Below are 21,521 nucleotides of genomic sequence, written 5' to 3' on the forward strand. Positions count from 1 at the left end.
CTGAGTGGAAGCTGTGTGACGGCAGTGTTAAACATGTAATTGCAGACTAGTAACAGCATGTGTGCTATGTCATATTTACATTCATTTTTCTAAGGAACAGTTCTTGCTTTTATTACCTGGTGTGTCTGTCAAGTTTTATTTGTATTTGCCATGTATATTTGAGTTAATTAGCTCTTTCTGTTTCATGTGTTCCATGTAGGGGTTTGCATCACAGGGTCAGAGATTAGTATGTGGTAGTCTCGGCTTTAGAAGTTGAAAAGACATAAAGTTCCCTATGGTTGAGCAAAGTAGGTCACAACTACTGCAACTTCCTAGATGATGCTGGAGTTATGCGACACAGCCACAAGGCTCAAATCCATTTGTCCTTTAGTCACTCCATGAAAATGATGAAGTGTTACACTAGTAGCTGGTGAATCTTTAAGCAGAGGCTGAAGAGCCCATGTTGGTTTTACAGAGACAGTGGAAGGCATACAGGTCAATTAGACTCGCTATCTTGTTTTAAAGTTTAATAACACCCAGCTTTCAGGAGAGGCTGCATTTGATAGATGTACATGTAGTATCCTTGTAAAGCATGTCACTCTGTATTGAAGAGCAGCACAGAAGTCCTGTTCCATACCAGTGCAGTGTATTTCAGTAAGTCCAGAACAGAAAAAATCTTGTGGTTTGGTGTTTTGTTTTTTCTTTTTCAATTAGACTGTTGTGAATAAAATGGAACCAGCTGATCGCATCTCTTTGGGTTATTGGATGGCAGGTGGATATGTCATTTCATTGGTAGTGTACTAAAAAGCAAGGTTCATGTTCTGTGTTTGTTAGATAATCAGCTTCTTTTCCAGTCATTTGTCTTCAAACCCTGTGTGTTTTCTAGACTCAGAAAGTTCTATATGCTGGCTGATGTTAGACTGCTACACATTCTGTCTACATCTGATCAATTTAAAGTGAATAACTTTTACAGATGGGTTGCAATCCATTTTATTGCATTTTCTTAGATTCAGTTTGATTCTTTTTTGTAGGTTTTCAGGAATATAGCTCTGAAAATTCTTTGTCTTTGTTGCAGAACAGTCCTCTGGTTTCAATCTTGATTTTGAAGTCTCTGGTATCTATGGGTACGTCATGCTTGATGGTGTTTTCCCATCTCTTGGTGACATCACCTGTACATTCTGGATGAAATCCACTGACACTACAAACTATGGAACTCCCATTTCTTATGCAGTGGAGAATGGAAGCGATAATGCATTTCTTCTTACCGATTACAATGGGTAAATCACAGTTTTGCTTTTCTGTAGCTTACAGATGTGTTGAATTGGTAAAGAAAGTGTAGACCAGAAGTCTGAATATCAGCTTTGCCTACTTTGGAGTAAAAAAACCTGCATCCAAACTCAATGGCTGGAGTTGTCTCTCTGTTTTGTTTTTCTCCTTCATTTCCTTCACTTTTTGCCAAATAGAGTAATGGCAAGAAAGAGAAGTTTAGAAAGCCTGGCATTTTTGTCTGGACTATGTTTACATCATATTTAAATGACACATTGAGACAATTATTTGATAAAATGGAGCTCAGCACTCAGAGTACTTGTAATGTGACTCCAGACACAGGGGTGGACCCAAGGGGCAAGTGTAAGAATCCACTATTCAGCTGTGACTAGAGTCTTGGTATAAAAATACATTACTTATTTCACCATGCTTTGGATATGATAACGTAACTTCTAAGTTCTTTGAGAGACACATATCTTGTATGATGATCTTTCAAGAGATATTTCTTGTATAATGTAGACAGAGTTACTTCAGCAAGTAACATTTCTTTTGAGTCATGTGGGACAGGCTATGCTTTTAAAGTTGCTGTGTGCAAGTGAGTATGCCTTCATCTTCCTTCCATGCAGCTGGGTTCTTTATGTAAATGGTAAAGAGAGGATCACGGACTGTCCTTCAGTGAACGATGGTAACTGGCATCACATTGCAGTCACATGGACGTGCACAGATGGGGCATGGAAAGTGTACATTGATGGAAAACTGTCTGATGGAGGCAGCGGGCTCTCTGTTGGCTCAAAAATCCCTGGTATGCTTTATTTATATTACACCAGATCTGTTGCCTTCATTCTGTTTTTATTGCAGAATTTGCTGTGCCTGCAAGGAAATGTTTATTTTGGTGGTTTTAGTATGTTTTCACATTTTCAAAGTTTATGCAGGGCTCACGTTTGCTGTTCTTGTTTATGAGAACAGTTCCCTCACTGAGCCTTGCTGAAGACAAAGTGCACATTTCTAAGGCAAACTAGTAAGTAACTTGTTTGTCAGAGTTTAGTCCAAAGGAGCCGTGCTGAGCTAATTTTGGAATGCTTTGTGAGAACAGGTTTATCATGCAACAGACTTAACTGGCATTTCCCTTACAAATCTGTGCTCAGAATTGATTGACTTAGCCTTCTCCTGTCACTTTCAGACATGTTTTTAAAGTTATATTTGCATTTTTTCCTAACAAGGAAGATTTTGCTATTTCATTGTTTCCTGTGATCAGCAGTCTTTCCAGTAATATCAAAGGTATGAAAAGGGATACCTTCAGCACTGAAGAGTTGTGAAAGGCCTGACATTAGATTGCTGCAAAGAAATTCGGTTTTGACAGTGTTTTCATACTACCACCATCTGGATTTACATAAAGTTTCAGAAAGCTACCATATTAAAATAAAGAATAAAATAGTGAAGTTTTAGTCTGTGTACTTTATGCTTGCCCCATCTTTCCCAATTATATTGGATTTATCTCTAGAGATGAGGCCTAAGTCTGCAGTCTTGATTACTTTTTGCCCTTGTCCACACACCCTGTGACATACAAAATGCATGCCCATATCATCTGTGCTACTGGTTGAGGAGAGGAAATTGAACCTGTGTGGCATGTCAGAATGTTGACTGTCTAATCACCAATGTACTTCCAAGGATTTTGAATCAAATTTGTCCTATCTGACTTTCTACTTTTTTGTTTAAAGCTGGAAGTGCAAGCTAGCACTGTAAAGTATGCCCTGCCTGCTCAAAACCGCATTTGCATTGCTCTGTAGTATGCTTCAAATACTGAGCCTAGAAGTGGTCTCTTAGAGGCAATGCCATTCCTGAAGTAGCCACGTGAATTTTCTTCTGTCATCGGTATGAGTTTAATATTAATGTTTATTTGAGAATCACTTACAAATTGTTACGCTTACTTACCTCAGTCTAGTATAAAGCTTCCCAGAGTTTTTTTCTGAGACAATTTGTTGAAGATGCCTGGTCTCCTGCACTACAAAATCTTAGCAACATAGAGTAGCAAAAGTTTGGGTTTGCTTAGTTTTTGATCTTCCTATGGAGTTCCCTGCTGTAAGGCTTTGTTTCCCATCCCTGCTCTCATTCTCTCTGAGTCTAGGTGGTGGTGCACTTGTACTGGGTCAAGAGCAAGATCAGAAAGGAGAAGGGTTCAACCCAGCTGAATCTTTTGTGGGCTCCATCAGCCAGCTCAACATTTGGGACCATGTCCTGTCTCCACAGCAGGTAAGTGGAGCTGGAGCACAGGGCTCTGAGTGTAGGATGATTCCAGATTAGCATACTGGGTAGACCTCTGTTCCCACCAAAGTGTGTGGGGACCAGATGAAGCTCTGGTTTAGGGTAATAAGCTTAGCATAGTAAGTAGATAAGATACCTTTAAGCAAAACTAGGTGTGATAAAATAGCAGTCACCTTCTATTTTAACTGAGCCTTCCTGCATTATGTAACTTTGAAAGAGAAATGAAGGTGTGCACAAAAGCTATCAGTCCTCTTAAAGAGGGAGGAAACCCAATGAAACAAGCTAAGGGCTTATTTTACAAGTTATGGTTTCCTCATCCTGCTGTGTGAAGTCACCTGTAAAACTTCAGAAGAGAGGCATCAGATTTTCTGTCAATGCATTAGACATTATGAAAAATCAGACCTGTATGGTCCCAGGAAAAGTCTGAATGGGCAGCTTAAATGACTGTCAGGCTACTTTTATTCAGGTACCAAGAATAAAGTTTGGCACTAAATTTTCACAGAGGTAAAAGACTAGTGAAGATCAAAAGATGTGTGTAAGTTCAGTGATCCCTCAGCTTCTCTGGGAGACAAGCTTCAATGTCCAGCTATCTTCAGAATGAGGGGTTTTTTCACTGTAACTAGTTGGGTTCTCCCACTTCTATTGATGACTACTGTTTCTGGCTCCCACCATGCACTGCTATGAAAAGCCTGACTATATACTTGCTTACCTCTCCATAGGTACCAGGGACTGCTGTTAGGTGTCCCCAAGGCTTTCTCTGCTCCAGGCTGAACGAGCTTTCTTCCCACAGTCTCTCCTCACAGTTTAAATGCTCCAGCCCATCATCACCTTTCTGATACCCTCCCCTGAACTTGTTCCAGCTTGTTAATGTCTTTCTTGTACTGATGAGCCCAAAATGAAATTCAGTACTCCAGATGTGTTCTAATAAGCACTGAGAAGAAGGAATAATCCCATCCTTGGTTTTCTGGTTGTGACACTATTCACACAGCCAAGGATGCTGTTGGTTCTCATTATTGCCAGGGTGCACAGCTGGCCAGTATTTAGCTCACTGCCTGCCAGAGACCCAGGTCCTTTTCCACAGAGCTGCTCCCTCTCCAAGCTTTCCCCAGCCTGCATTCCAAGCTTTCTCCTTCCCATTTGTTCTTGTTGAACTTGATGACATCTATGTTGGCCCATTCCTCCAGCTTGTCAAGGTCCCCTATAGATGCAGCTCTGTCCTTAAGCATATTATCACCATTTGTAATGCATGATTCAAATAAGAAATAATGAAATTAATAGACAAAAGAAGTAAAGCAGAATCCAAATGTCTCTTCTGCTTCTTTCTCTTTTTCTCTGCTGCTTTGGCTTTCTGCTACATTTAGAACAGCCCAACAATCCACTACTCTTCCTGGCTTTTGGGGTTACAATTGTTGCATTGCCAAGTCAAATCTTCAGGGTTTTGTTCCCTAGCAGTTCTGAAGCTGATAAGTATGCATGTGATCTTACAAGACACACTGATGAAGAGGTTAAGTGTGATTTTCTGAATCTTTCTCAGTAGTCACCTGTCTTTAATGACAGGCTTGATTAAATTCCCATTTGCTTCAAATGCAGTACAGTTAGGACAGGGAAGAAAATCATGCCTTTCATTTATGGTATGTGTAGTACTCATCTGAAAAGACAGATATGAGACCAGACAGGGAGCTAAGCCAAGTAAGCGTCCTATTAAATTTTTACCTCACTCTTTTCAGAGCTTGAGATAGTAAATCACTATCATTATATGTTATTACCAGTTTTGTTGTGGCCACCTGGAACTATTCAGTAAGTCTTACATTCCTCTTCTCAGCCATAAAGGAAAGCAGGGTGATAGAATATGTTGCCCGGTGAGTAACATAAAGACAAAGTCCATTCTTTAAGATTTTTATTTGTGTACTTTCACTGCTCATGCACTTGCATATTGATTTTATGTAGGTAAACCAACAGTCTTGTTGGTCTGTTGCTGAGTAGACAGCAGTAGAAATATGAGTTGTCTATATGGGACTGCAAGGTCCTTTCTGGCCATCCATTCTCCATCGTACGGCTGGGAAAGACTGATTCCCAAACCTACCTTTCCCACACAAGGAGGTTTTCCCTGCAGATTCCTTGCAGCTTGTTTGCAGCCGTTGATGTAAGCAGTTTCCATCAGTACATACTGTTGAAATGAGATCTTCGAAAAGGCCTCAGAGTAAGTAAAAGCATGTTGTTGTCTTCTCCAGCTAAGCTGGCTCTAGAGGAGTCTGATCCACCTCACTGAAGTCGGGGGAATGTAAGAGCAACTCAGTCTGAGGTTCATGGCATACCTTCCTTCTCACAGACAGTATAGCACATTATTCTTATAGTTGATTTCATCCACTAGAGACTTAACAGAAGCCAGGTCACCCTTTTAAGAATGGCAGTTTCTCAACTGTTTGGCATAAACTGGGCACACCTGTGCTTTCTTAACCAGTTAGCTGTGCCTTGAAGGCATGCTACATGTATTGTATGGGTAGGCTGACTGTGCTGAGATGTACACAGCCCACTGGGCTGCTCATCTTTGTTCTGAATTAATTTTTTCATGCTGATGAGGGAAACATTCTCTCTGCCAGGGAATTACTGGAATGACCCTCCAGCACAGAAGAGCCAAAGAGCAAGAAGTAGTCTCCGTAGCCCAATTACTAACAAGTTCTCTTAACTGAATAACCATCTTTCCTCCATAGACTACTTCCCTCTTGTGATACCTTAAAAGAAAAGAAAATCCTTAATTATCCCTTTATTGCGTATTTATCTTCCTCAGGGCACATATAATTTCTTCCAGCAGTTCATGGCTGAGATATGATTGCATCTACCCTGATAGGGAGAAACATAATGGGGAGTACTGTGCCAATAATCCACCTTCGTCCCAGTCACCTCTGGGACTATGTTTCTATTTTCCTGGAGTTACAGTGAACAAAGGCAGTGCAGAGTGAATCCAAAGCCCTGGTCTTTCATTTGCAGTTTTGAAACACTTTCACGTAGCAGAAATCTCCCTGAGCATCCAGCAGAACTGGGAGGCTGCCTTTTTCACAAATGTTGGGGTCAGGACATCCAGGCTCTTTCCAGGGGACCACTATGGAATATTGATATGACATCCCACCATTAAGGGTCTGTCTGTGTATACTTACTATTGCATATAATTTACACTGGGGTCTGAATAGCTTCCCAGTGCTGTGCCATCAGGGATTGTTGTCCCCAAGTTCCTTGTATTGGTGGCCAGACAGAAATATAATGATGTTACTATGTTTACTAGATTCTGAGACTCAGTGAAGAACCTTATTGAAATACATACTTTTTATAGTAAAGTACAGAACTGAAACAGCTTAAGAATTCCTCTTTGCATTTCAGTTTCTTGTAGTAAGAATGCAAAATAAACTTCTAGTGGTGCCATTAAAGGAGTTATGTTTTAAATGGAAAACATTTCCATCGAAGGTATTTGACTAAGTCTGTTCTCAAGATACTGATCTGCTGTTGATCTAACAGTGTGTTGCTTTCTCTCTCCTATCGTTAGTTTGCCCATGTAATTCTTGTTTCGGTACCTGGTTAGTTATGGCCCTGTCCTGCTTTGGTGAAGTCCATGCCAATACTATTTTTAGTATTGTTGTGGCTAGGCCTTGCGTGCAGTGTTTTGACGAGCCTAGTGCATTGAATTCACAAAACTCATTTGTGTTTCTGCTCCTTAAATGCGGTGCAGTGCTAGCAGAGTTTGTGGAATGCAGATCTTCAACATTAAGTTCCTTTTGGCTCCTTTTTGATATTTTTCTGCAAATACATCAAGTTTTCCGATTGCATTCTTCTATCTGCCTTTGTCTGTGACATAATTTTCTTTCGTGCTAAAAAAAGCAATTGTGTTTTAAGAACTATGTTTTATATTTTGCTTGTATAACAAGTATTCCTTCAAGTATTGCCTCAATACATGCCTGTCCACAGCTAGCTGGCTTCTAAGTAAGTATAACAAGCAGTTCAACCAGAAGCCTCTTGTGCTAGAAAGGATGAACATCGCTTATTCAATAATTTGTTGTAGTGTTGCATGCAGACATGGAAGGAATATTTTTTTACATTCTTCTCCTGCATGGTCCTTAAACAGCACCTAATCAACTGTTTTAAATCCATAGGTAAAATCTCTGGCTACATCCTGTCCAGAAGAACTCCAAAAAGGAAATGTACTAGCCTGGCCAGATTTCCTGCCAGGAGTTGTTGGAAGAGTGAAGATAGATTACAAGAGTATATTTTGTGCTGGTTAGAACTTTATTTCCTAGAACCTTTTTTTTCTGAACAGTATTATTAGACTCTTTTACGAGGTCAAACATGCTAGCTTTCAGCCTTTGCCCTACTAACCTTGAATAAATTATTTTGATAATTTGACAGTTAGAACATTCAGTCCTTCATTCCTTGAATTCCAGGGTTTTGTAACAAAAGTTCAATGGAATCTCTGACAGAGATTTATTGCTTCCTGAATTGAGATGGGGAAAGAGTGAAGATGGTGGTGGGTCAGAAGGAAATTTTTCTTGTCTTTTATTCTAAAAATAATTGAATGGTATTAAAATAACTACTGCTTCTTCACCTCTTTTCCTATGCATTTCTTTTCTGATGGTACATGTTGATGATTCTCAAAACCCTTTGAACCCAAGCAGGTTCAGTAACATACATAACACTTCCCAAAGCTTTCTCCCGGATAAATACAGGATCAAAAAATCAGATAACAAATTTATTCATTTCAGCACATAGCTGTATCTCTTACTGTATGCATATATTTTGTCCACAGACTGTCCATCTTTGCAAGGATCCATACCACATCTGCGGGCCTCTTCTGCTGATTTAAGGCCAGGGTCAAAAGTGAGCCTTTCCTGTGACCCAGGCTTCCAGATAGTGGGAAACTCTGTTCAACACTGCCTTAACCTGGGACAGTGGACACGGCCTTTTCCCCGCTGTGAAAGTGAGTTGTCTCAGTGGGCTAGCAGGATTAGGAAACCCTAGCTTTTATTTGGACTCTGTCACTATTTGTGGCCTGTTTATCACTGCAGCTGTGAGGCACTTGAATCCATCCATGTTATAGCATATACATACATGCTTAAAACTAAACTTACGTTTTACTGAGCAGGAACTACATTCTGCCACCTTTTTCAGTCAGTTTCTAATGTCTGTGGCAGAAATTAGTCTATTTGGATCAGCAATCTGATATTCCAGACTTTCCTTCCTCGTGGCACCAAGAGTGTGGAAGATGCACAAGAAATGCTAGAATATTTCTGTGATTTTTAAGTGTAACTGAGAACATCTGGTTTGAAGTAAAATGTTATAATTTCTTTAAAGGTAGGTAGTAGGTATTTCTGTCAGGACTTAGAAGTGCTCCAAGACGTACAGAATTTCTTAAGAAACTGGGCTATATACATTCAGGTTGCCAAGGTTCTTTGATTCCTGCTCCTTCCTTCTCCTTTCCTTTGTTTTTTCTCTGCTGTGACTGCATAGGTGACTGCAGTTGCATGTGTTGGAGCTGACTAGTAAATCAGGTCCCAAAGTAGGCGTGGCATGATCCCAAAATTGATCAGTAGTTAGGGGGAAATCATCAAATTAATTATAAATACCTTAAACCAGTTTGATCTAGATTTGATGCAATGTTTGTGCCTTCTTCTTTATTCAGTTGTTCATAGCACAAATCCAGGATCTGTCTCCTGTTCTGCGTAAGGAATAGCATGCATGTGAGGATTCACCCAAAAGCAAGTCCTGCTGGGCATGAGTTCACTGACAGAGGCAGCTTTGCTTTGCCTTGCTTTGTTATCAGTGACAAGCTGCCAGAATCCTGTTAGTATTGTCATCTGATTTCTCTGTATTCAGCGAGGCAGTTTCACCTGTTGAGCACAACGCTCAGACAGGACAGGGTTGACCTGCCACAAATATGCTAAGTGAACTAGGGCCAGACTTGCCCGCTGGCCTTGTTCAGCCTGTTCCACAAGTACCTGATGAATGAAAGTCAGTTGGAGATCGCTGTTTCCTGCAGAAAGAACTACAAGGTTTATGGTAGAAGGTATGGCACAGGAAAGGTTCTTCTACGGACTGAATCAGGATCATTGTAATCACTGCTTTCACCCACCAGGATCGTTTTCTGCTTCCTGCTACCAGAAACACCCAAAACCACAGGGCGCCATCCCATGACAGCCTGTCTTTGTTACAGGCTCTTCAGTTCTATCACTCTACAGCAAGTACTCGGCTCCTATTACTAAACATTTCACAGTGTCTTACTGTGCAATCCTTGCACATGGCTGAGTAGCAAGGAGTTGCTACGATCCATGTAGTCGCAAAAATGAGCTATGTAGCTGTTGCATTAAGTTCATGTAATTTTGATTGAAATGCAGATGCACAGAAGCAGCTCTCCTAAAATAATCTCCGGCAGGCGGGTACGGTGATGCCTTCAGCTGGCATAGCTGGGGTCAAAAGGGCTTATTTACTATATTTGAAGTCAAGGTGATGCCTAAGGTTTGTATATGAGATCAGTTCCCATCTCTCCATTGTAAATGCACTCTCTGGTCTCATACCGGTACTGTAACCTCTTAGCAGTAACCTGTTTCCTAGTTTTGCAACACTGAAACAGTTACATTGAACTTGTCTTTCAGTGAAGGGAAATAACAGGAACTTCCACGGAGGCAAAACTTACTTTTCATTTTTCCTTAAAACTCACCAAGGATCATTGATAGTTAGGGGAGGTGTCCTGTGACTGAAGTGCATCTGCTCAGATCTTGGTGACAGATGTCTCCTCCAGAGCTAGCAGAATAGCGGGAGCTGGAGAGTCCGGCTCAGTCTCTGACTGACAAGTGGCCACAAAACAAGGCACTCCACAGGACCTGGAATTAATTACCAACTTCAGAAATGGTCTGGGCCCTCTTGCAGATGGGATTCCACAGTTGCAGACAAAAAAATCTGCAGTGCTGGCTCTCATGGAATTACTTGATCTGTGTATTCTCTGCTAACTTCTGTGCCCTCTTTTCACTCATGTTGCAGGAATCAGCTGCGGAGTGCCTCCATCTTTAGAAAATGGATATTATTCAGCTGAGGACTTTTTTGCTGGCAGTACGATTACCTACCACTGCAACAATGGCTACTATTTGTTGGGTGACTCCAGGATGTTGTGCCTGGACAATGGGAGCTGGAACAGCATATCACCATCTTGCCTTGGTGAGATGTGCCATACATGTGGCTGTGTGGGCTGGCAGTCTTGTACTTCTCCTGTGCCCTTGGGTTTGGGTGGGATTTCATTCTGAATTTGTGAAGGCTGACAAGAGTCTCAGAAATCACACTCCAAAACATTCACAGTTCTGAAATACTGTGCTCAGCATTATGTGAAACCAGAACTACATTCTGGCACCTTTCTCTGTCAGTCCTCTTGCATGCCCCACACCCTATACTTAATAAGCCTGCATTGTACTCCCAGCCTCTCCCCTTCCAGGCTCATTTAGCCCCGGAGTCCCTGCATTCTCTGCTTCTAACCTGTGCATTTTCCTGTGCTTCAGCACACTGTCGGTGTCCCATACTGTCTGACCAGGTTCTTTTAGGAGTTCCTGACACTGGAGGTTGTAATGTTTAATATTAACTTTACTTATTTGAAGATAGTTGATGCTGCACAGAATTTCTGATTCAGAAGAGTGATACAAAATATTCTGTATAACACAACACAAATAGTTGCAAGTTACACTTAGCAAAATGTAACAATTTCAGTACACAGTTCAATCACAAAACCGATGTGTTTCCCGTTACTAGTCTTTATAATATACTCACCACCATGACACTGGGAATCCCCAATAGCTGGGAATGAGTATGTGGCTTGAAGACAGCTCAAGCCCATTGCTAGTTGTATGGTTTTTATACACCACATTGGCCTGAGCCATGTATTCAGTTTCCCCCTCCTCGGTGCACCAGCACTGGTCTGGCTGATTCGGGGAGACATTCATACTCTTCCAATCAACTCGGGGAGAAGCATTTATACCACCAGTTGATCCACTTAGCTATTGATAGCTGTTTACCTAAAACAAAGGCCACCTTTCTGTCAGCTTCTTTGTAACACCAGTGGTCAGTCACACCTCGTGTTATTCCCCGGGCTTCATGGGCAGGTCACCTTTGCCCATCTCCTCTGAGCCTTCTTCCGTTGTGAGGGTTTATTGGTCAGTCACACATGCCTGTCAGCAAGCAGCTGCAGCGCTGAGGGGTCTGGGAGTGCACATACCGACACAGTTCATGTAGTTGCCACACTATAACTTACTTCCTGGTCACCTGGGTCTGATGCACCACATGCAGCTGCAGGAGCTGAAACGTGAAACAAGCCAGCATTGTGCTGTGTATGGGAACTGGGTGTGACTGTTCTTGTAGGGCCATGTCTCCAGCAGGTCCCTTCTGGAATCCACTAGCTAGTTGTACTTGGATTGCTGTTTAGTCATGGGTAACGTGGGAGTTGTGGGGTGACAACCTGGCAATGTTTGTGTTTGGTTTGACTCTTAATTTTAAGTAGGTATAGCACATAATTTTTTCAGTCAAGACAAGTAAAAGAAAAGCCAACAGGCTTTTAGTTCTGCCAGAATTCACTTTGGAGTAGGATCCATCTGGTTTCATAGTGTACTGTCTATGGGGACTCCATCAGAACCTCCAAAAAGACCATCCAGTGTGTTGTTCCTCTCTTTGCTTTTCTCCTTTGCACTTTACACCAAGGCTAAAGATAAGCAAGCTCAGAGCAGATGCTGCAAGGCTGTCCACATAGTTTGACATCTGTTCATCAGGAAGCATGATGTTGAGAAGGAAAAGCCCTGTGCCTTACCTTCCAGCTCGCCTTGTCTCTCATGCAGTAAAGTAGTAGACTAAGGGGAAAACGAAGACAAGAATGGCTTTGCTACCGTGACCCAACCTTTACCTTTCTAATTCATGCTCCAGGCAGGTGCTAACAAAGCCTGGTACACCTATGCTCTGGGGCGTTCCTTTTGCCCTGTTATGGATCTGGTTCATAATGTCCTTCCACTGTTCCTTACCTTACAAGACATTACAGGAGAAGCAGTCATTCCAGTTCTGCTGTGGTAGCACTTTGCATTCTCCTGATGCTTGTGTAATTGGCAACTGGTTTGATTTTTACGTGCAGCTTTCATTCTGTATGTCAGAAGGAAACTCCTTTTCAGAACACTGTTGTGTTCTTTTCATGCTGGCTGGACTCATTCAACAGTGAAGAATAAACACACCAATTCAGGAAATTTTGTTGCTTATTTAACCAAGTTGCTTTTTTGCTTGGAAATGGGCAAAGAAGATGTCTGCATGGTATACCTAGTTCGACAACTGTCCTGTAGCAGGGCTTTTAAATGAAGAATTGTTCTTCTCTAACAGTCTGGGTTATATAAAGAATAATCCCTGAATCTTTCAATTAGATACTTGAAAATGACCCTTTGCAATTTATGATTCATTGTTTACGTACCAAGGACACTTCTGTAGAGTCCGAATTTGAAAACTGATATGAAGTATTCTGGAATGAGGGATATTTTTATTTTTTTTTTGCTGTACAGTACCAAGCCCCATGGAAAATAATCATCAGTTGGCATTTCTAGGCACAACTGTCATGGAAGTAGTTAATTATAATAACTAATGTATTTTGAACTAATTTTAAACTTTGTGGCAACTGCAGACACTTCTCATTCCTTGTCTAATATATTTCTCTTCAGCAAAGGTGGGGTTGTAATCATATTTTATGTTAAAAGTGTTTCCTTTCTTGGCTAAGTTTTCGAGTCTTACAGGTGGGAGGTTTGAGATAAAGAGGGTTTCCCAAGCAAGCGTTTAATGCAGAAGTCTTCCCTTATAGTCTCTGTCCAAACTAGTAGTAACAGCATATGAATTACAATATCTGTTCTTTTACTACTTGGAAACAAGATACTTTTTGTGGAAGTACTGACTGAAAGTTAGTAGGATTTGTCTCTAATTTTCTCACATTTCACAATACTATATAGTAATTTGTATAGAAATCATAAATATTAAATAAAATATTCAATTTTTAATAGTGCATCAAAAATGTGATTGAAGTAAGAGTGATTTTTGATTATACTAATTAAAGCAATTCCTCTTGAAATTTAGTGAGACAGAAATCTAAAGCAGATTCTTACTATAAATAATACCCTATAGACACCTTTTTTGCATTTCTTTTTCATAGATGTTGATGAGTGCGCTGTTGGATCAGACTGTGATGAACATGCATCTTGTCTCAACACAAATGGATCCTATGTTTGCACTTGCATCCCTCCTTACACAGGAGATGGTAAAAAATGTTCAGGTATGGATTAAAAATCAGGCTAGTGTTTCCAAGGTTCTGTATAGGCCAGTATCCTGCCTCCCACTGTGGAAGACAGTTGCCAGTAGCTGATATTTAGGGAGGGACAGAGCAGGCATGCTTTCATCTCCAGATCACTTTGGCCTTGAATGAGGCTGTGATGAAGTGTCTCCTTTTGTTTTTGGGAGCTCAGCTCTCCCTGCGGAGACAGCTGTCATTGGGATTCTGCTCCAAGACATAAATACATGCAAAATCCTCTTGCACATGGAACATGTGTGCTGGAGACCTGGGAAGTGAAGAAATATTTTAATACAGGCATCTGAGTAGGGCTTGAGCTGCCTGGAGACATTAAGCAAGGTAAATTTGCTTGAAGATAACAAGAAAGCGGCATAGGCTGCAAGAAAAGGTAGCTGAGCTGTTGTAGTGTTCAAGGCTGGACATGCTGGAATGGGCTTTCCCTCACAGAGGGAAAAATGACTATGAGATCTGTTTGCTTCTGACAATGAATGCAGACTCAGTTACAAAAGACTCTTCGATATCAAGATTAGCTTACTTGCATAAGTCTTCAGTGCCTGGCACATACAGAACAGAGACAAGCTGGTAAGGCTGTAAGCTGCTTATGAATGTTTTCCACATGCTCGGCCTTCCTACTTTCAGAAAACTCCTGAGGATATCTCCTGCCACTTGTTTATAAAACCTGGTACTTAGTTATGTTATTGATAGTTTCTCTCTTCCCTCCCAGAACCAGTGAAGTGCCGTAACCCAGGAAATCCAGAGCATAGCCATTTATATGGGGACAGTTACAGTGTTGGCAGTGAAGTAACATTTTCCTGTGAAGAAGGGTTTCAGCTGACAGGAGTGGCTAAACTTACATGCATGGAGTCTGGAGAGTGGAGCCACGCAGTACCGTATTGTAAAGGTGTGGTTCCTGAGGAGTGGGGAGATTACATATTGTAATGTGTGTTGTTAGAGAGATGGGAGGGGGAAAGTAGTAGTGTGGAGCCTTTAAAGACCATGGCAGCTAATGAAACCCTGTCCTAGCAGACATGGGTCTCAGTGTAGAAGTCTCTGTTGTCTTAAGAGATACAAGCCCCAGTTGAAGCTTTTCCAACAGTTATCATATTCATAGTAATATTCTCTTATGCAGATTGTCTGAAGTGTCAAAGGTGTAGACTCACCTCATTTTAATGCAAGTATTAAAAGTGTCTTTCTTTTGCACCTAGCTTCCCATTTGCAAGGAACTTGTGGGAACATAATGTCTGTAATGGATCATTAACTGTGTTTCAGTGGATAAAAAGCAACCAGAGAGGACAGGCTATTGCATGTAGATATATATATGATATAATTGCACATAATTTTTTGTTAGAAACCCAGAATTAAGAAGATGAAGCAACAGGTGACAGGTGAATGAAGGGGTGACAAAAACAATGTCAAAAAACAATTACTTAGTCCATAATGGGGGTTGTGGTGAATATGGAGTCCTCTTGGTAGTCATGTGCTTTGTAGAACAGTTCCAACTACCTGTTTCCAGTTAGTCCAATTTCTTAGTAAAGTCAGATAAAGAGCCCTAAATGTCAGTTTATAGGTTAGTCAAGGATCCAGTGTCATCTAGGGCTTTACACCTCGTCAAACCTATTTAGAGAAAATAAGGCAAATCCTGATTTTCTGTTCTTTTTTGTTTGTGTTGTATCAACCTCTCTTCTGATCCTGTCTTTTTTAAGCTATATCCTGTGGTCGTCCAGTTATTCCAGAGAACAGTACCATTTTGGGCTCAAATTTTACATACCAAAATAAGGTGCTATACAGGTAGGAATTCAGTAAGTTTCAAGTGCTGTATTAATAATCGCTTGAGAATCTGGCAATGAGAGTATGGCTGAGTTGAGAGAATGGTTGATATGAAAGAGAGGAACCAGATGGGATTAAAGTAATGGAAAGACGTTTGGTTACAGCTGTGGCTATTCACTAGCAGAACATACTCCACTACTGCTCTCTATGCCCTGCAGAGTGAGGTGTTGTATGCAGGTGTGAATGAAGAGAGAAAAAGCGTGGCTGATTACGCTGTGCATAAAAGGCTCAGTGTTTGATAGCAGTTCTTTTCTTTTAACTCAGATGCAATGATGGATATAACTTAGTGGGTGAAAAGGAAATTCTGTGCCTTGCTAGTGGCATTTGGAATCATCCTCCCCCTTCCTGTGAAATGGTGACTTGTCCTAGCCCACGGGATATCAGCAATGGAAAATACACACTCACTGGCACAACCTACCTTTCCTCTGTATCTTACACCTGTGAGAATGGATACAGGTAAATGCAGGAACGTTTCTGAACCAAATGCAGGCGGCATGCCTGCTGGCAGGTCTATCTTATGTCTGAAAGAGATAAAGCTGGGATCACTGCTCAAAGATAAAATACTGAAATGGAATTTAAAAAGATTTCTTTATATCTTGAAAGTATTTTCTGTATTTCGTCATAAATTGGAGCAGTTCAAGAAGGTAATTCAGGATTTTACATAGATATAGATATAGATGCAGATGTGCAATGCTTTCATTTTACCATTAAGCTCAAAGACTTATTTTGGATATTCAGAAGAATAGTTGTCATTTTTGAAAGCTCTTATTTGTCTTTACAGCTCTTATTTGTCTTTACAGATTGTTATACGCCTACAGCTTTAGTACATACCCAGTATTCTTTTTGCTATTGTTCTACGATGTCTTTGGTGAAAGAACCTTCTAGAAGTTACTAATTTCCTCCTTGAACTCTTTGTAGTAGTAATCTATTCTAGACTTTTATTCTGTTTTCCATTTGTAAGCAATTATATTGGAAACACGTTTTTAATATGCTGCCATTAAAAATACAGTAACGCTATATCCAAGGATGTGGCTTTAAGTGCAGGTTTCTGCCTCTCCTGGTATCTGCTTGTACCTCTAGCAGATTTACTGTGACATAAGCGGTCTCATACGGACCTCTTGAAGTCTGATTTTTTTCTGTATTTTCCTGCTGCAAGCATTCCCTTGTCCAGATGAAGGCAGGTAGGTGGGGTGTGCTCATTTGGTGAATGTTTCAATCATGTTAATACAAATGCATACCTTGGCTGCGTACAATGTACTGTTAAGACATAGATCCACAGACCCACAGTGTGAGCTTATGCACGCCCCGCTAAACCAGGTAGTGTTCTTAGCAATGTCAGCAAGTTTTTTGACCATGGACGTAGGACATACAGGCAGCAGATACCACATCAGTTGTGACTCTTTCCCTTTACCTGTCTTCTATAGCTTGGTGAGAGATGTCCTCTCTCCTGTGGTGACCACTCCAGGGGAAGCCCTCCCAAGCAGTGTCCCTCTTATGCATTATTTCTGGACCTAAATGTGGAACCAGTCTCTTCCTTCAAGCACCTCTTATGTGCTTTTTTCCTTAACTTTATTGCCACAGGTAGGCAAAGCCCACTGCCCTGACAAGGGCTGGTGCCATATCTGTACGGGCTTTACAGGTCAGTGTTGTTCTCTTCCATTAACTCCCAAGTTCATTTCAGTCAACTAAACATGGGGGTCTAATACTATTTGAGACAAAATTGTAGGAATCAGAGACACCTGTGTAAGGCTCTCAGATATGACATGGGATCTACTGGGAAACCATAGCCAGATGACAGCAGCTGGAGGCCAAGGCATTCACCCTGGGCATCTCAGGGTGGTGTGGAATACCTGTTTAGACAACTGAGTGACACCTTCTGTACCAATGCTTTGCTGTTTCCTCAGCTAAGGAAACAAAAAAATACCATCAACTTCAAATGTATGTGGTCATTCACTTAAGCAATCCTTTACCTCCTGAAGGAACCAAATGCCTTTTTGTAAACAAACCTGAAAACTGGAGCATTTCCTTCAGTTTTCTGAGAGAAGACAGTGTTTAAGACGTTGAGTGAATCAGGTCTCAGGCTGAGGTCTAGTTGCTAGTCTCAAGATTGGCATGGTGTTGATGGCATACAAGTCAGTCTTTAAGCTTAAATATTTCAGCACCCAGTGAGTTTCTTTTGTGGATCAAAGATGGGCAAAGCTACAGCAGAAGTTATGTCTTATCTGCACAGTGCACTGAGGCCCTGCATGAATTCCACCAGCTCTCTCTTCAAAATCTGAAGACCAGCTTTTTTGACAGCATCAGCAGTGCTTTTTGATGAACAGAGGGTGAGATTCTGGCCTTTACTGAAGTCAGTGAGAGACTCCCCTTGGTTTCACTGGGGCCAGGAAGTCAGTGAGAAGCAAAGCACCTCTTTCCCTCGCTGTTCTTCACCTGGACTGAAATGGCAGCCTTAATAATGGTCTTTGTGTCTCAGCCTTCAGGGACCTTCTGTACTTGTCTGTGCATCTTCAGGGAACTGGAACAGCACTCCTCCAGCTTGCAACATTGTCACTTGTGGATCCCCTCCTGCCATCAAAGATGCGGTCATCAGTGGAAATAACTTTACCTTTGGAAACACCGTCTCTTACACGTGTAAGGAAGGGTATGTAGATTAGCACTACTGAACTAATAGTCAGGATGAGTAAAACCGGTCCATTGCTTCACAAGGCCTTTATAACTGCACGCTAATTAATTTTTACTGCTTCTGTCTTAACTTTCTGGAAATTAAGTATGATGGAGATGTTTTTTGTGGACCATCAAGTTAGTACAGGACACATAGACATGCCTTAAAGTAGCTTCACGGCAGCTGAATACACTCTAGAAGAGGAGAATGGAAAGGAGTTGTGGGGAATAATAGACCAATTCAGTAGGAAACCCTCTCCCTTGAAGTTACTACAGAAATAGTACTTCTGTGATAAATTCGAGGCCCTGATCGTAAAGAATTCCTTATGTCTCATCAGGCTGTAAGAAAGCTGTGTGGTGTGTTTTAAGAACTATCTGTTCTAGTGTTATAAATTCAGCTTCCTTAAAACTGACTCCTCATTTATTGAGGTGAATTATTTTTCTTTGATTTCTGTCTGCTCAGTGTAGTGATCTTTTCAGACCATATTCCATCGAAGATGAGGCTCCGTTTTGATGATTTCTAATGTGAATGTAATGCTGGACTCTGATCCTGCAAGAACCTTTGCACATGCTTATCTCTACAGCCTGTGAGCGGTCCCATAGAATTTCTTGAAACTGTTCTGTCCAGAAGGCAGAGCAGGTATACAGAGATTTTGCCAGGTCAGGCCCTAAGCGACTGGAGGATTTTCGGCTCCTACTTGCTGTAAAAAGGTAGATTGATAAGACAGCATTTTTCTTATAAATGGGCTTTGCAGTATTATTTGAAACATAATTGAAGCAAAGCATCCTTATTCTGTTTTCTTGACTGCATTATGATTTTAAAAGCTGCTTCTCTTTCCTATAAAAGCATTTTAAATGGGATAAGATAGCATCATTTAAAGAGGGTCACAGCTGTCTGTGTCAGTGAATAGAGTGGATCATATTAAACGATGACACATAATAGGCTCTTTTTCTGGAGTCCAGTCGTAAGGCTTTGAAAACAAATCCTGCAAACAAGCCAAAGCACTTTTATAAATGTTGCAATCAAAATCTGGACAACCAGTTTCCAGCTGAAAGAGTCACTGGGAATTTTGCAGTAGTTACTGTTTCTTTGCTTTTTGTGAGAGCACACCACAGAGATTTCAAAACTGAGGCAGGTAGTCACAGGTACTGTGACTCCACTGTTGCATGTTTAAGCAGCACGGTTCCAAGTGGGGTGGTGAGCAGCTTGTAGTAATGCTGTCACTGTATCCAAGAGACAGAGAAGTACAACTACACTGACAGTAATCATGTGGTAGAATTTCATTGTAAAAAGTGATACTTTTTTTTCTACTCAGCATTAATGTTTTTTATTGACTTTCATAAGTTTTTACAGTGTTTTTTTAGGAAGTTGTTATAAAACAGCCATGTGCATTACTGGCAAGAGCATCTCTGGGTAACTCACTAAGGAGTTTCTCATTGCTTGCAAGTATGAAAATAGATTGATAGGGCTGATACAGGAACCCAAAAGGCCTTTACGGGCTTTTCATCTCTTTCTTCTCCAGAGAAGAAGCTCTGCTGAAAGGGAAGAATTTGTTGGTGGGATCATTTCTTTGAGGATTGTATGGACTGTCACAGCGTAATATTAGGTTTGTTGTAGTAGTTTCAACCAAAATGGAAGTTCAATAATAGTAATCAGATGGACAGCTGAGAGACAAGCAATATACACAGGAGTGCTAGGCTATCCCTAGTTGTGACACCTCACTCATGGACATGTAGGCCCTAGAATTTTTCTTTTGAAGTTTATCATAGCTTTTGTAAAGGATCCTATTCTTCTGGGTGCTAGCAGTTAGGCTTGTACTGCAGGGGCTTCAGGAAACTGTAGGTAACATTAGACAGTGCTTGTCTTTTTGACTTCCTGTGTGGTTTCCTTATCCACAGTTACACGTTAGTTGGCCCTGCAACCATAGAGTGCTTAGCCAGCGGCGAGTGGAGTGTGAGCCACCAGCAGTGCCTGGCAGTATCCTGTGATGAACCACCACATGTGGAAAATGCATCACCAGAGAGTGGCCACCGCCTCTTTGGCGACGTAGCTTATTACTTCTGCTCGGATGGCTACAGCCTGGCTGATAACTCTCAGCTGCTTTGCAATGCAGAAGGGAAGTGGGTGCCTCCAGAGGGCAGGGAGATGCCCCGTTGCATAGCTGATTTCTGTGAAAAGCCATCTGCCGTCTCATACAGCATCCTGGAATCCATTAGTAAAGCCAGGTTTGCAGCTGGCTCCATCGTGAGCTTCAAGTGCATGGAAGGCTTTGTTCTGAACACTTCTGCCAAGATCGAGTGCCTTCGAGGGGGCCAGTGGAATCCTACTCCTTTGAGCATCCAGTGCATTCCCGTTCGCTGCGGAGAGCCTCCCCACATTAGCAATGGCTATGCCAGTGGGGCCAACTACAGCTTCGGAGCAGTGGTGGCTTACAGCTGCAACAAGGGGTTCTACATCAAGGGAGAGAAGAAGCGGACCTGCGAGGCCACTGGCAACTGGAGTGGCAGTTTGCCCACATGCCACCCAGTGTCCTGTGGAGAACCACCACAGCTTGAGAATGGCTTTATTAAGGTACAGAATAAGTTTTCTCATCTGCCTGGTACCATAGCAAACCAAATGTCTGTCTTCATAATTGTTGCTGTTGGAGTTTTCTTTCTTCTGTTTTGCTCTCTTAATAAAATTGAGGAAGTATGTGGCTGGATGAAATAAGCAAAGGGAAAAATGGGTGGATTTCCAGCAGAGCCATGTCTGGAAAACATGAAGACCTCCAAGGAATTTCCTGTCTTAAAGTGGGTTTTCAGTTAGGAGACTCCAGATGCCATTTGACAATCAGCTGATTTCCTTAATGTCTTCCTTTTCATTTTTTTGGTCCATGGGTGGTTTTCCGGTGCCATCTAGAGGCATTTGAAGTACCGTTTCCAGTTCACAAGCCTTGCTGTTTTCACTGCTATGAAAAAAAATCTGATGTGCAACAGAAAAATCACCTTGGGATAATTTCTCTCCTTTCAACGCAAGCACACTTCTTTACTGAAGCCCCTTTCCTTATCAGATTACATTGCAACAATGCCTGAGGTCAAAAATCTCCTTGTGGCAGCCCAGACCTGTAACAACTACTTAACCTATGTTGTGCTTTGATGCACAAGGGTTATACTGTGGTAAGGAAGATCAAAACCACTATTGTAAAAATTTAACTTT

At 41.4% G+C, this 21,521-nt stretch overlaps 1 protein-coding gene across 2 annotated transcripts in view; it reads left to right on the plus strand.

Moving 5' to 3' along the window:
• Nucleotides 1-21,521, plus strand: part of SVEP1 (sushi, von Willebrand factor type A, EGF and pentraxin domain containing 1) — a gene marked incomplete at its 3' end in the record, with an annotated part of 131,103 nt that overhangs the window by 76,459 nt on the left and 33,123 nt on the right. For both annotated transcript variants that reach the window (XM_080371498.1, XM_080371499.1), the window contains exons 26-37: nt 1,055-1,256; nt 1,872-2,047; nt 3,371-3,495; nt 7,650-7,773; nt 8,300-8,470; nt 10,528-10,701; nt 13,700-13,819; nt 14,559-14,735; nt 15,538-15,622; nt 15,926-16,117; nt 18,138-18,305; nt 20,225-20,897. In XM_080371498.1, coding sequence (XP_080227624.1) covers nt 1,055-1,256; nt 1,872-2,047; nt 3,371-3,495; nt 7,650-7,773; nt 8,300-8,470; nt 10,528-10,701; nt 13,700-13,819; nt 14,559-14,735; nt 15,538-15,622; nt 15,926-16,117; nt 18,138-18,305; nt 20,225-20,897 — 2,387 coding nt within the window. The remainder of the gene's footprint in view (nt 1-1,054; nt 1,257-1,871; nt 2,048-3,370; nt 3,496-7,649; nt 7,774-8,299; nt 8,471-10,527; nt 10,702-13,699; nt 13,820-14,558; nt 14,736-15,537; nt 15,623-15,925; nt 16,118-18,137; nt 18,306-20,224; nt 20,898-21,521) is intronic.

The sequence above is a fragment of the Falco punctatus genome (assembly GCF_963210335.1).
Source record: "Falco punctatus genome assembly, chromosome: Z".
In the NCBI taxonomy this organism is placed as follows: Eukaryota; Metazoa; Chordata; class Aves; order Falconiformes; family Falconidae; genus Falco; species Falco punctatus.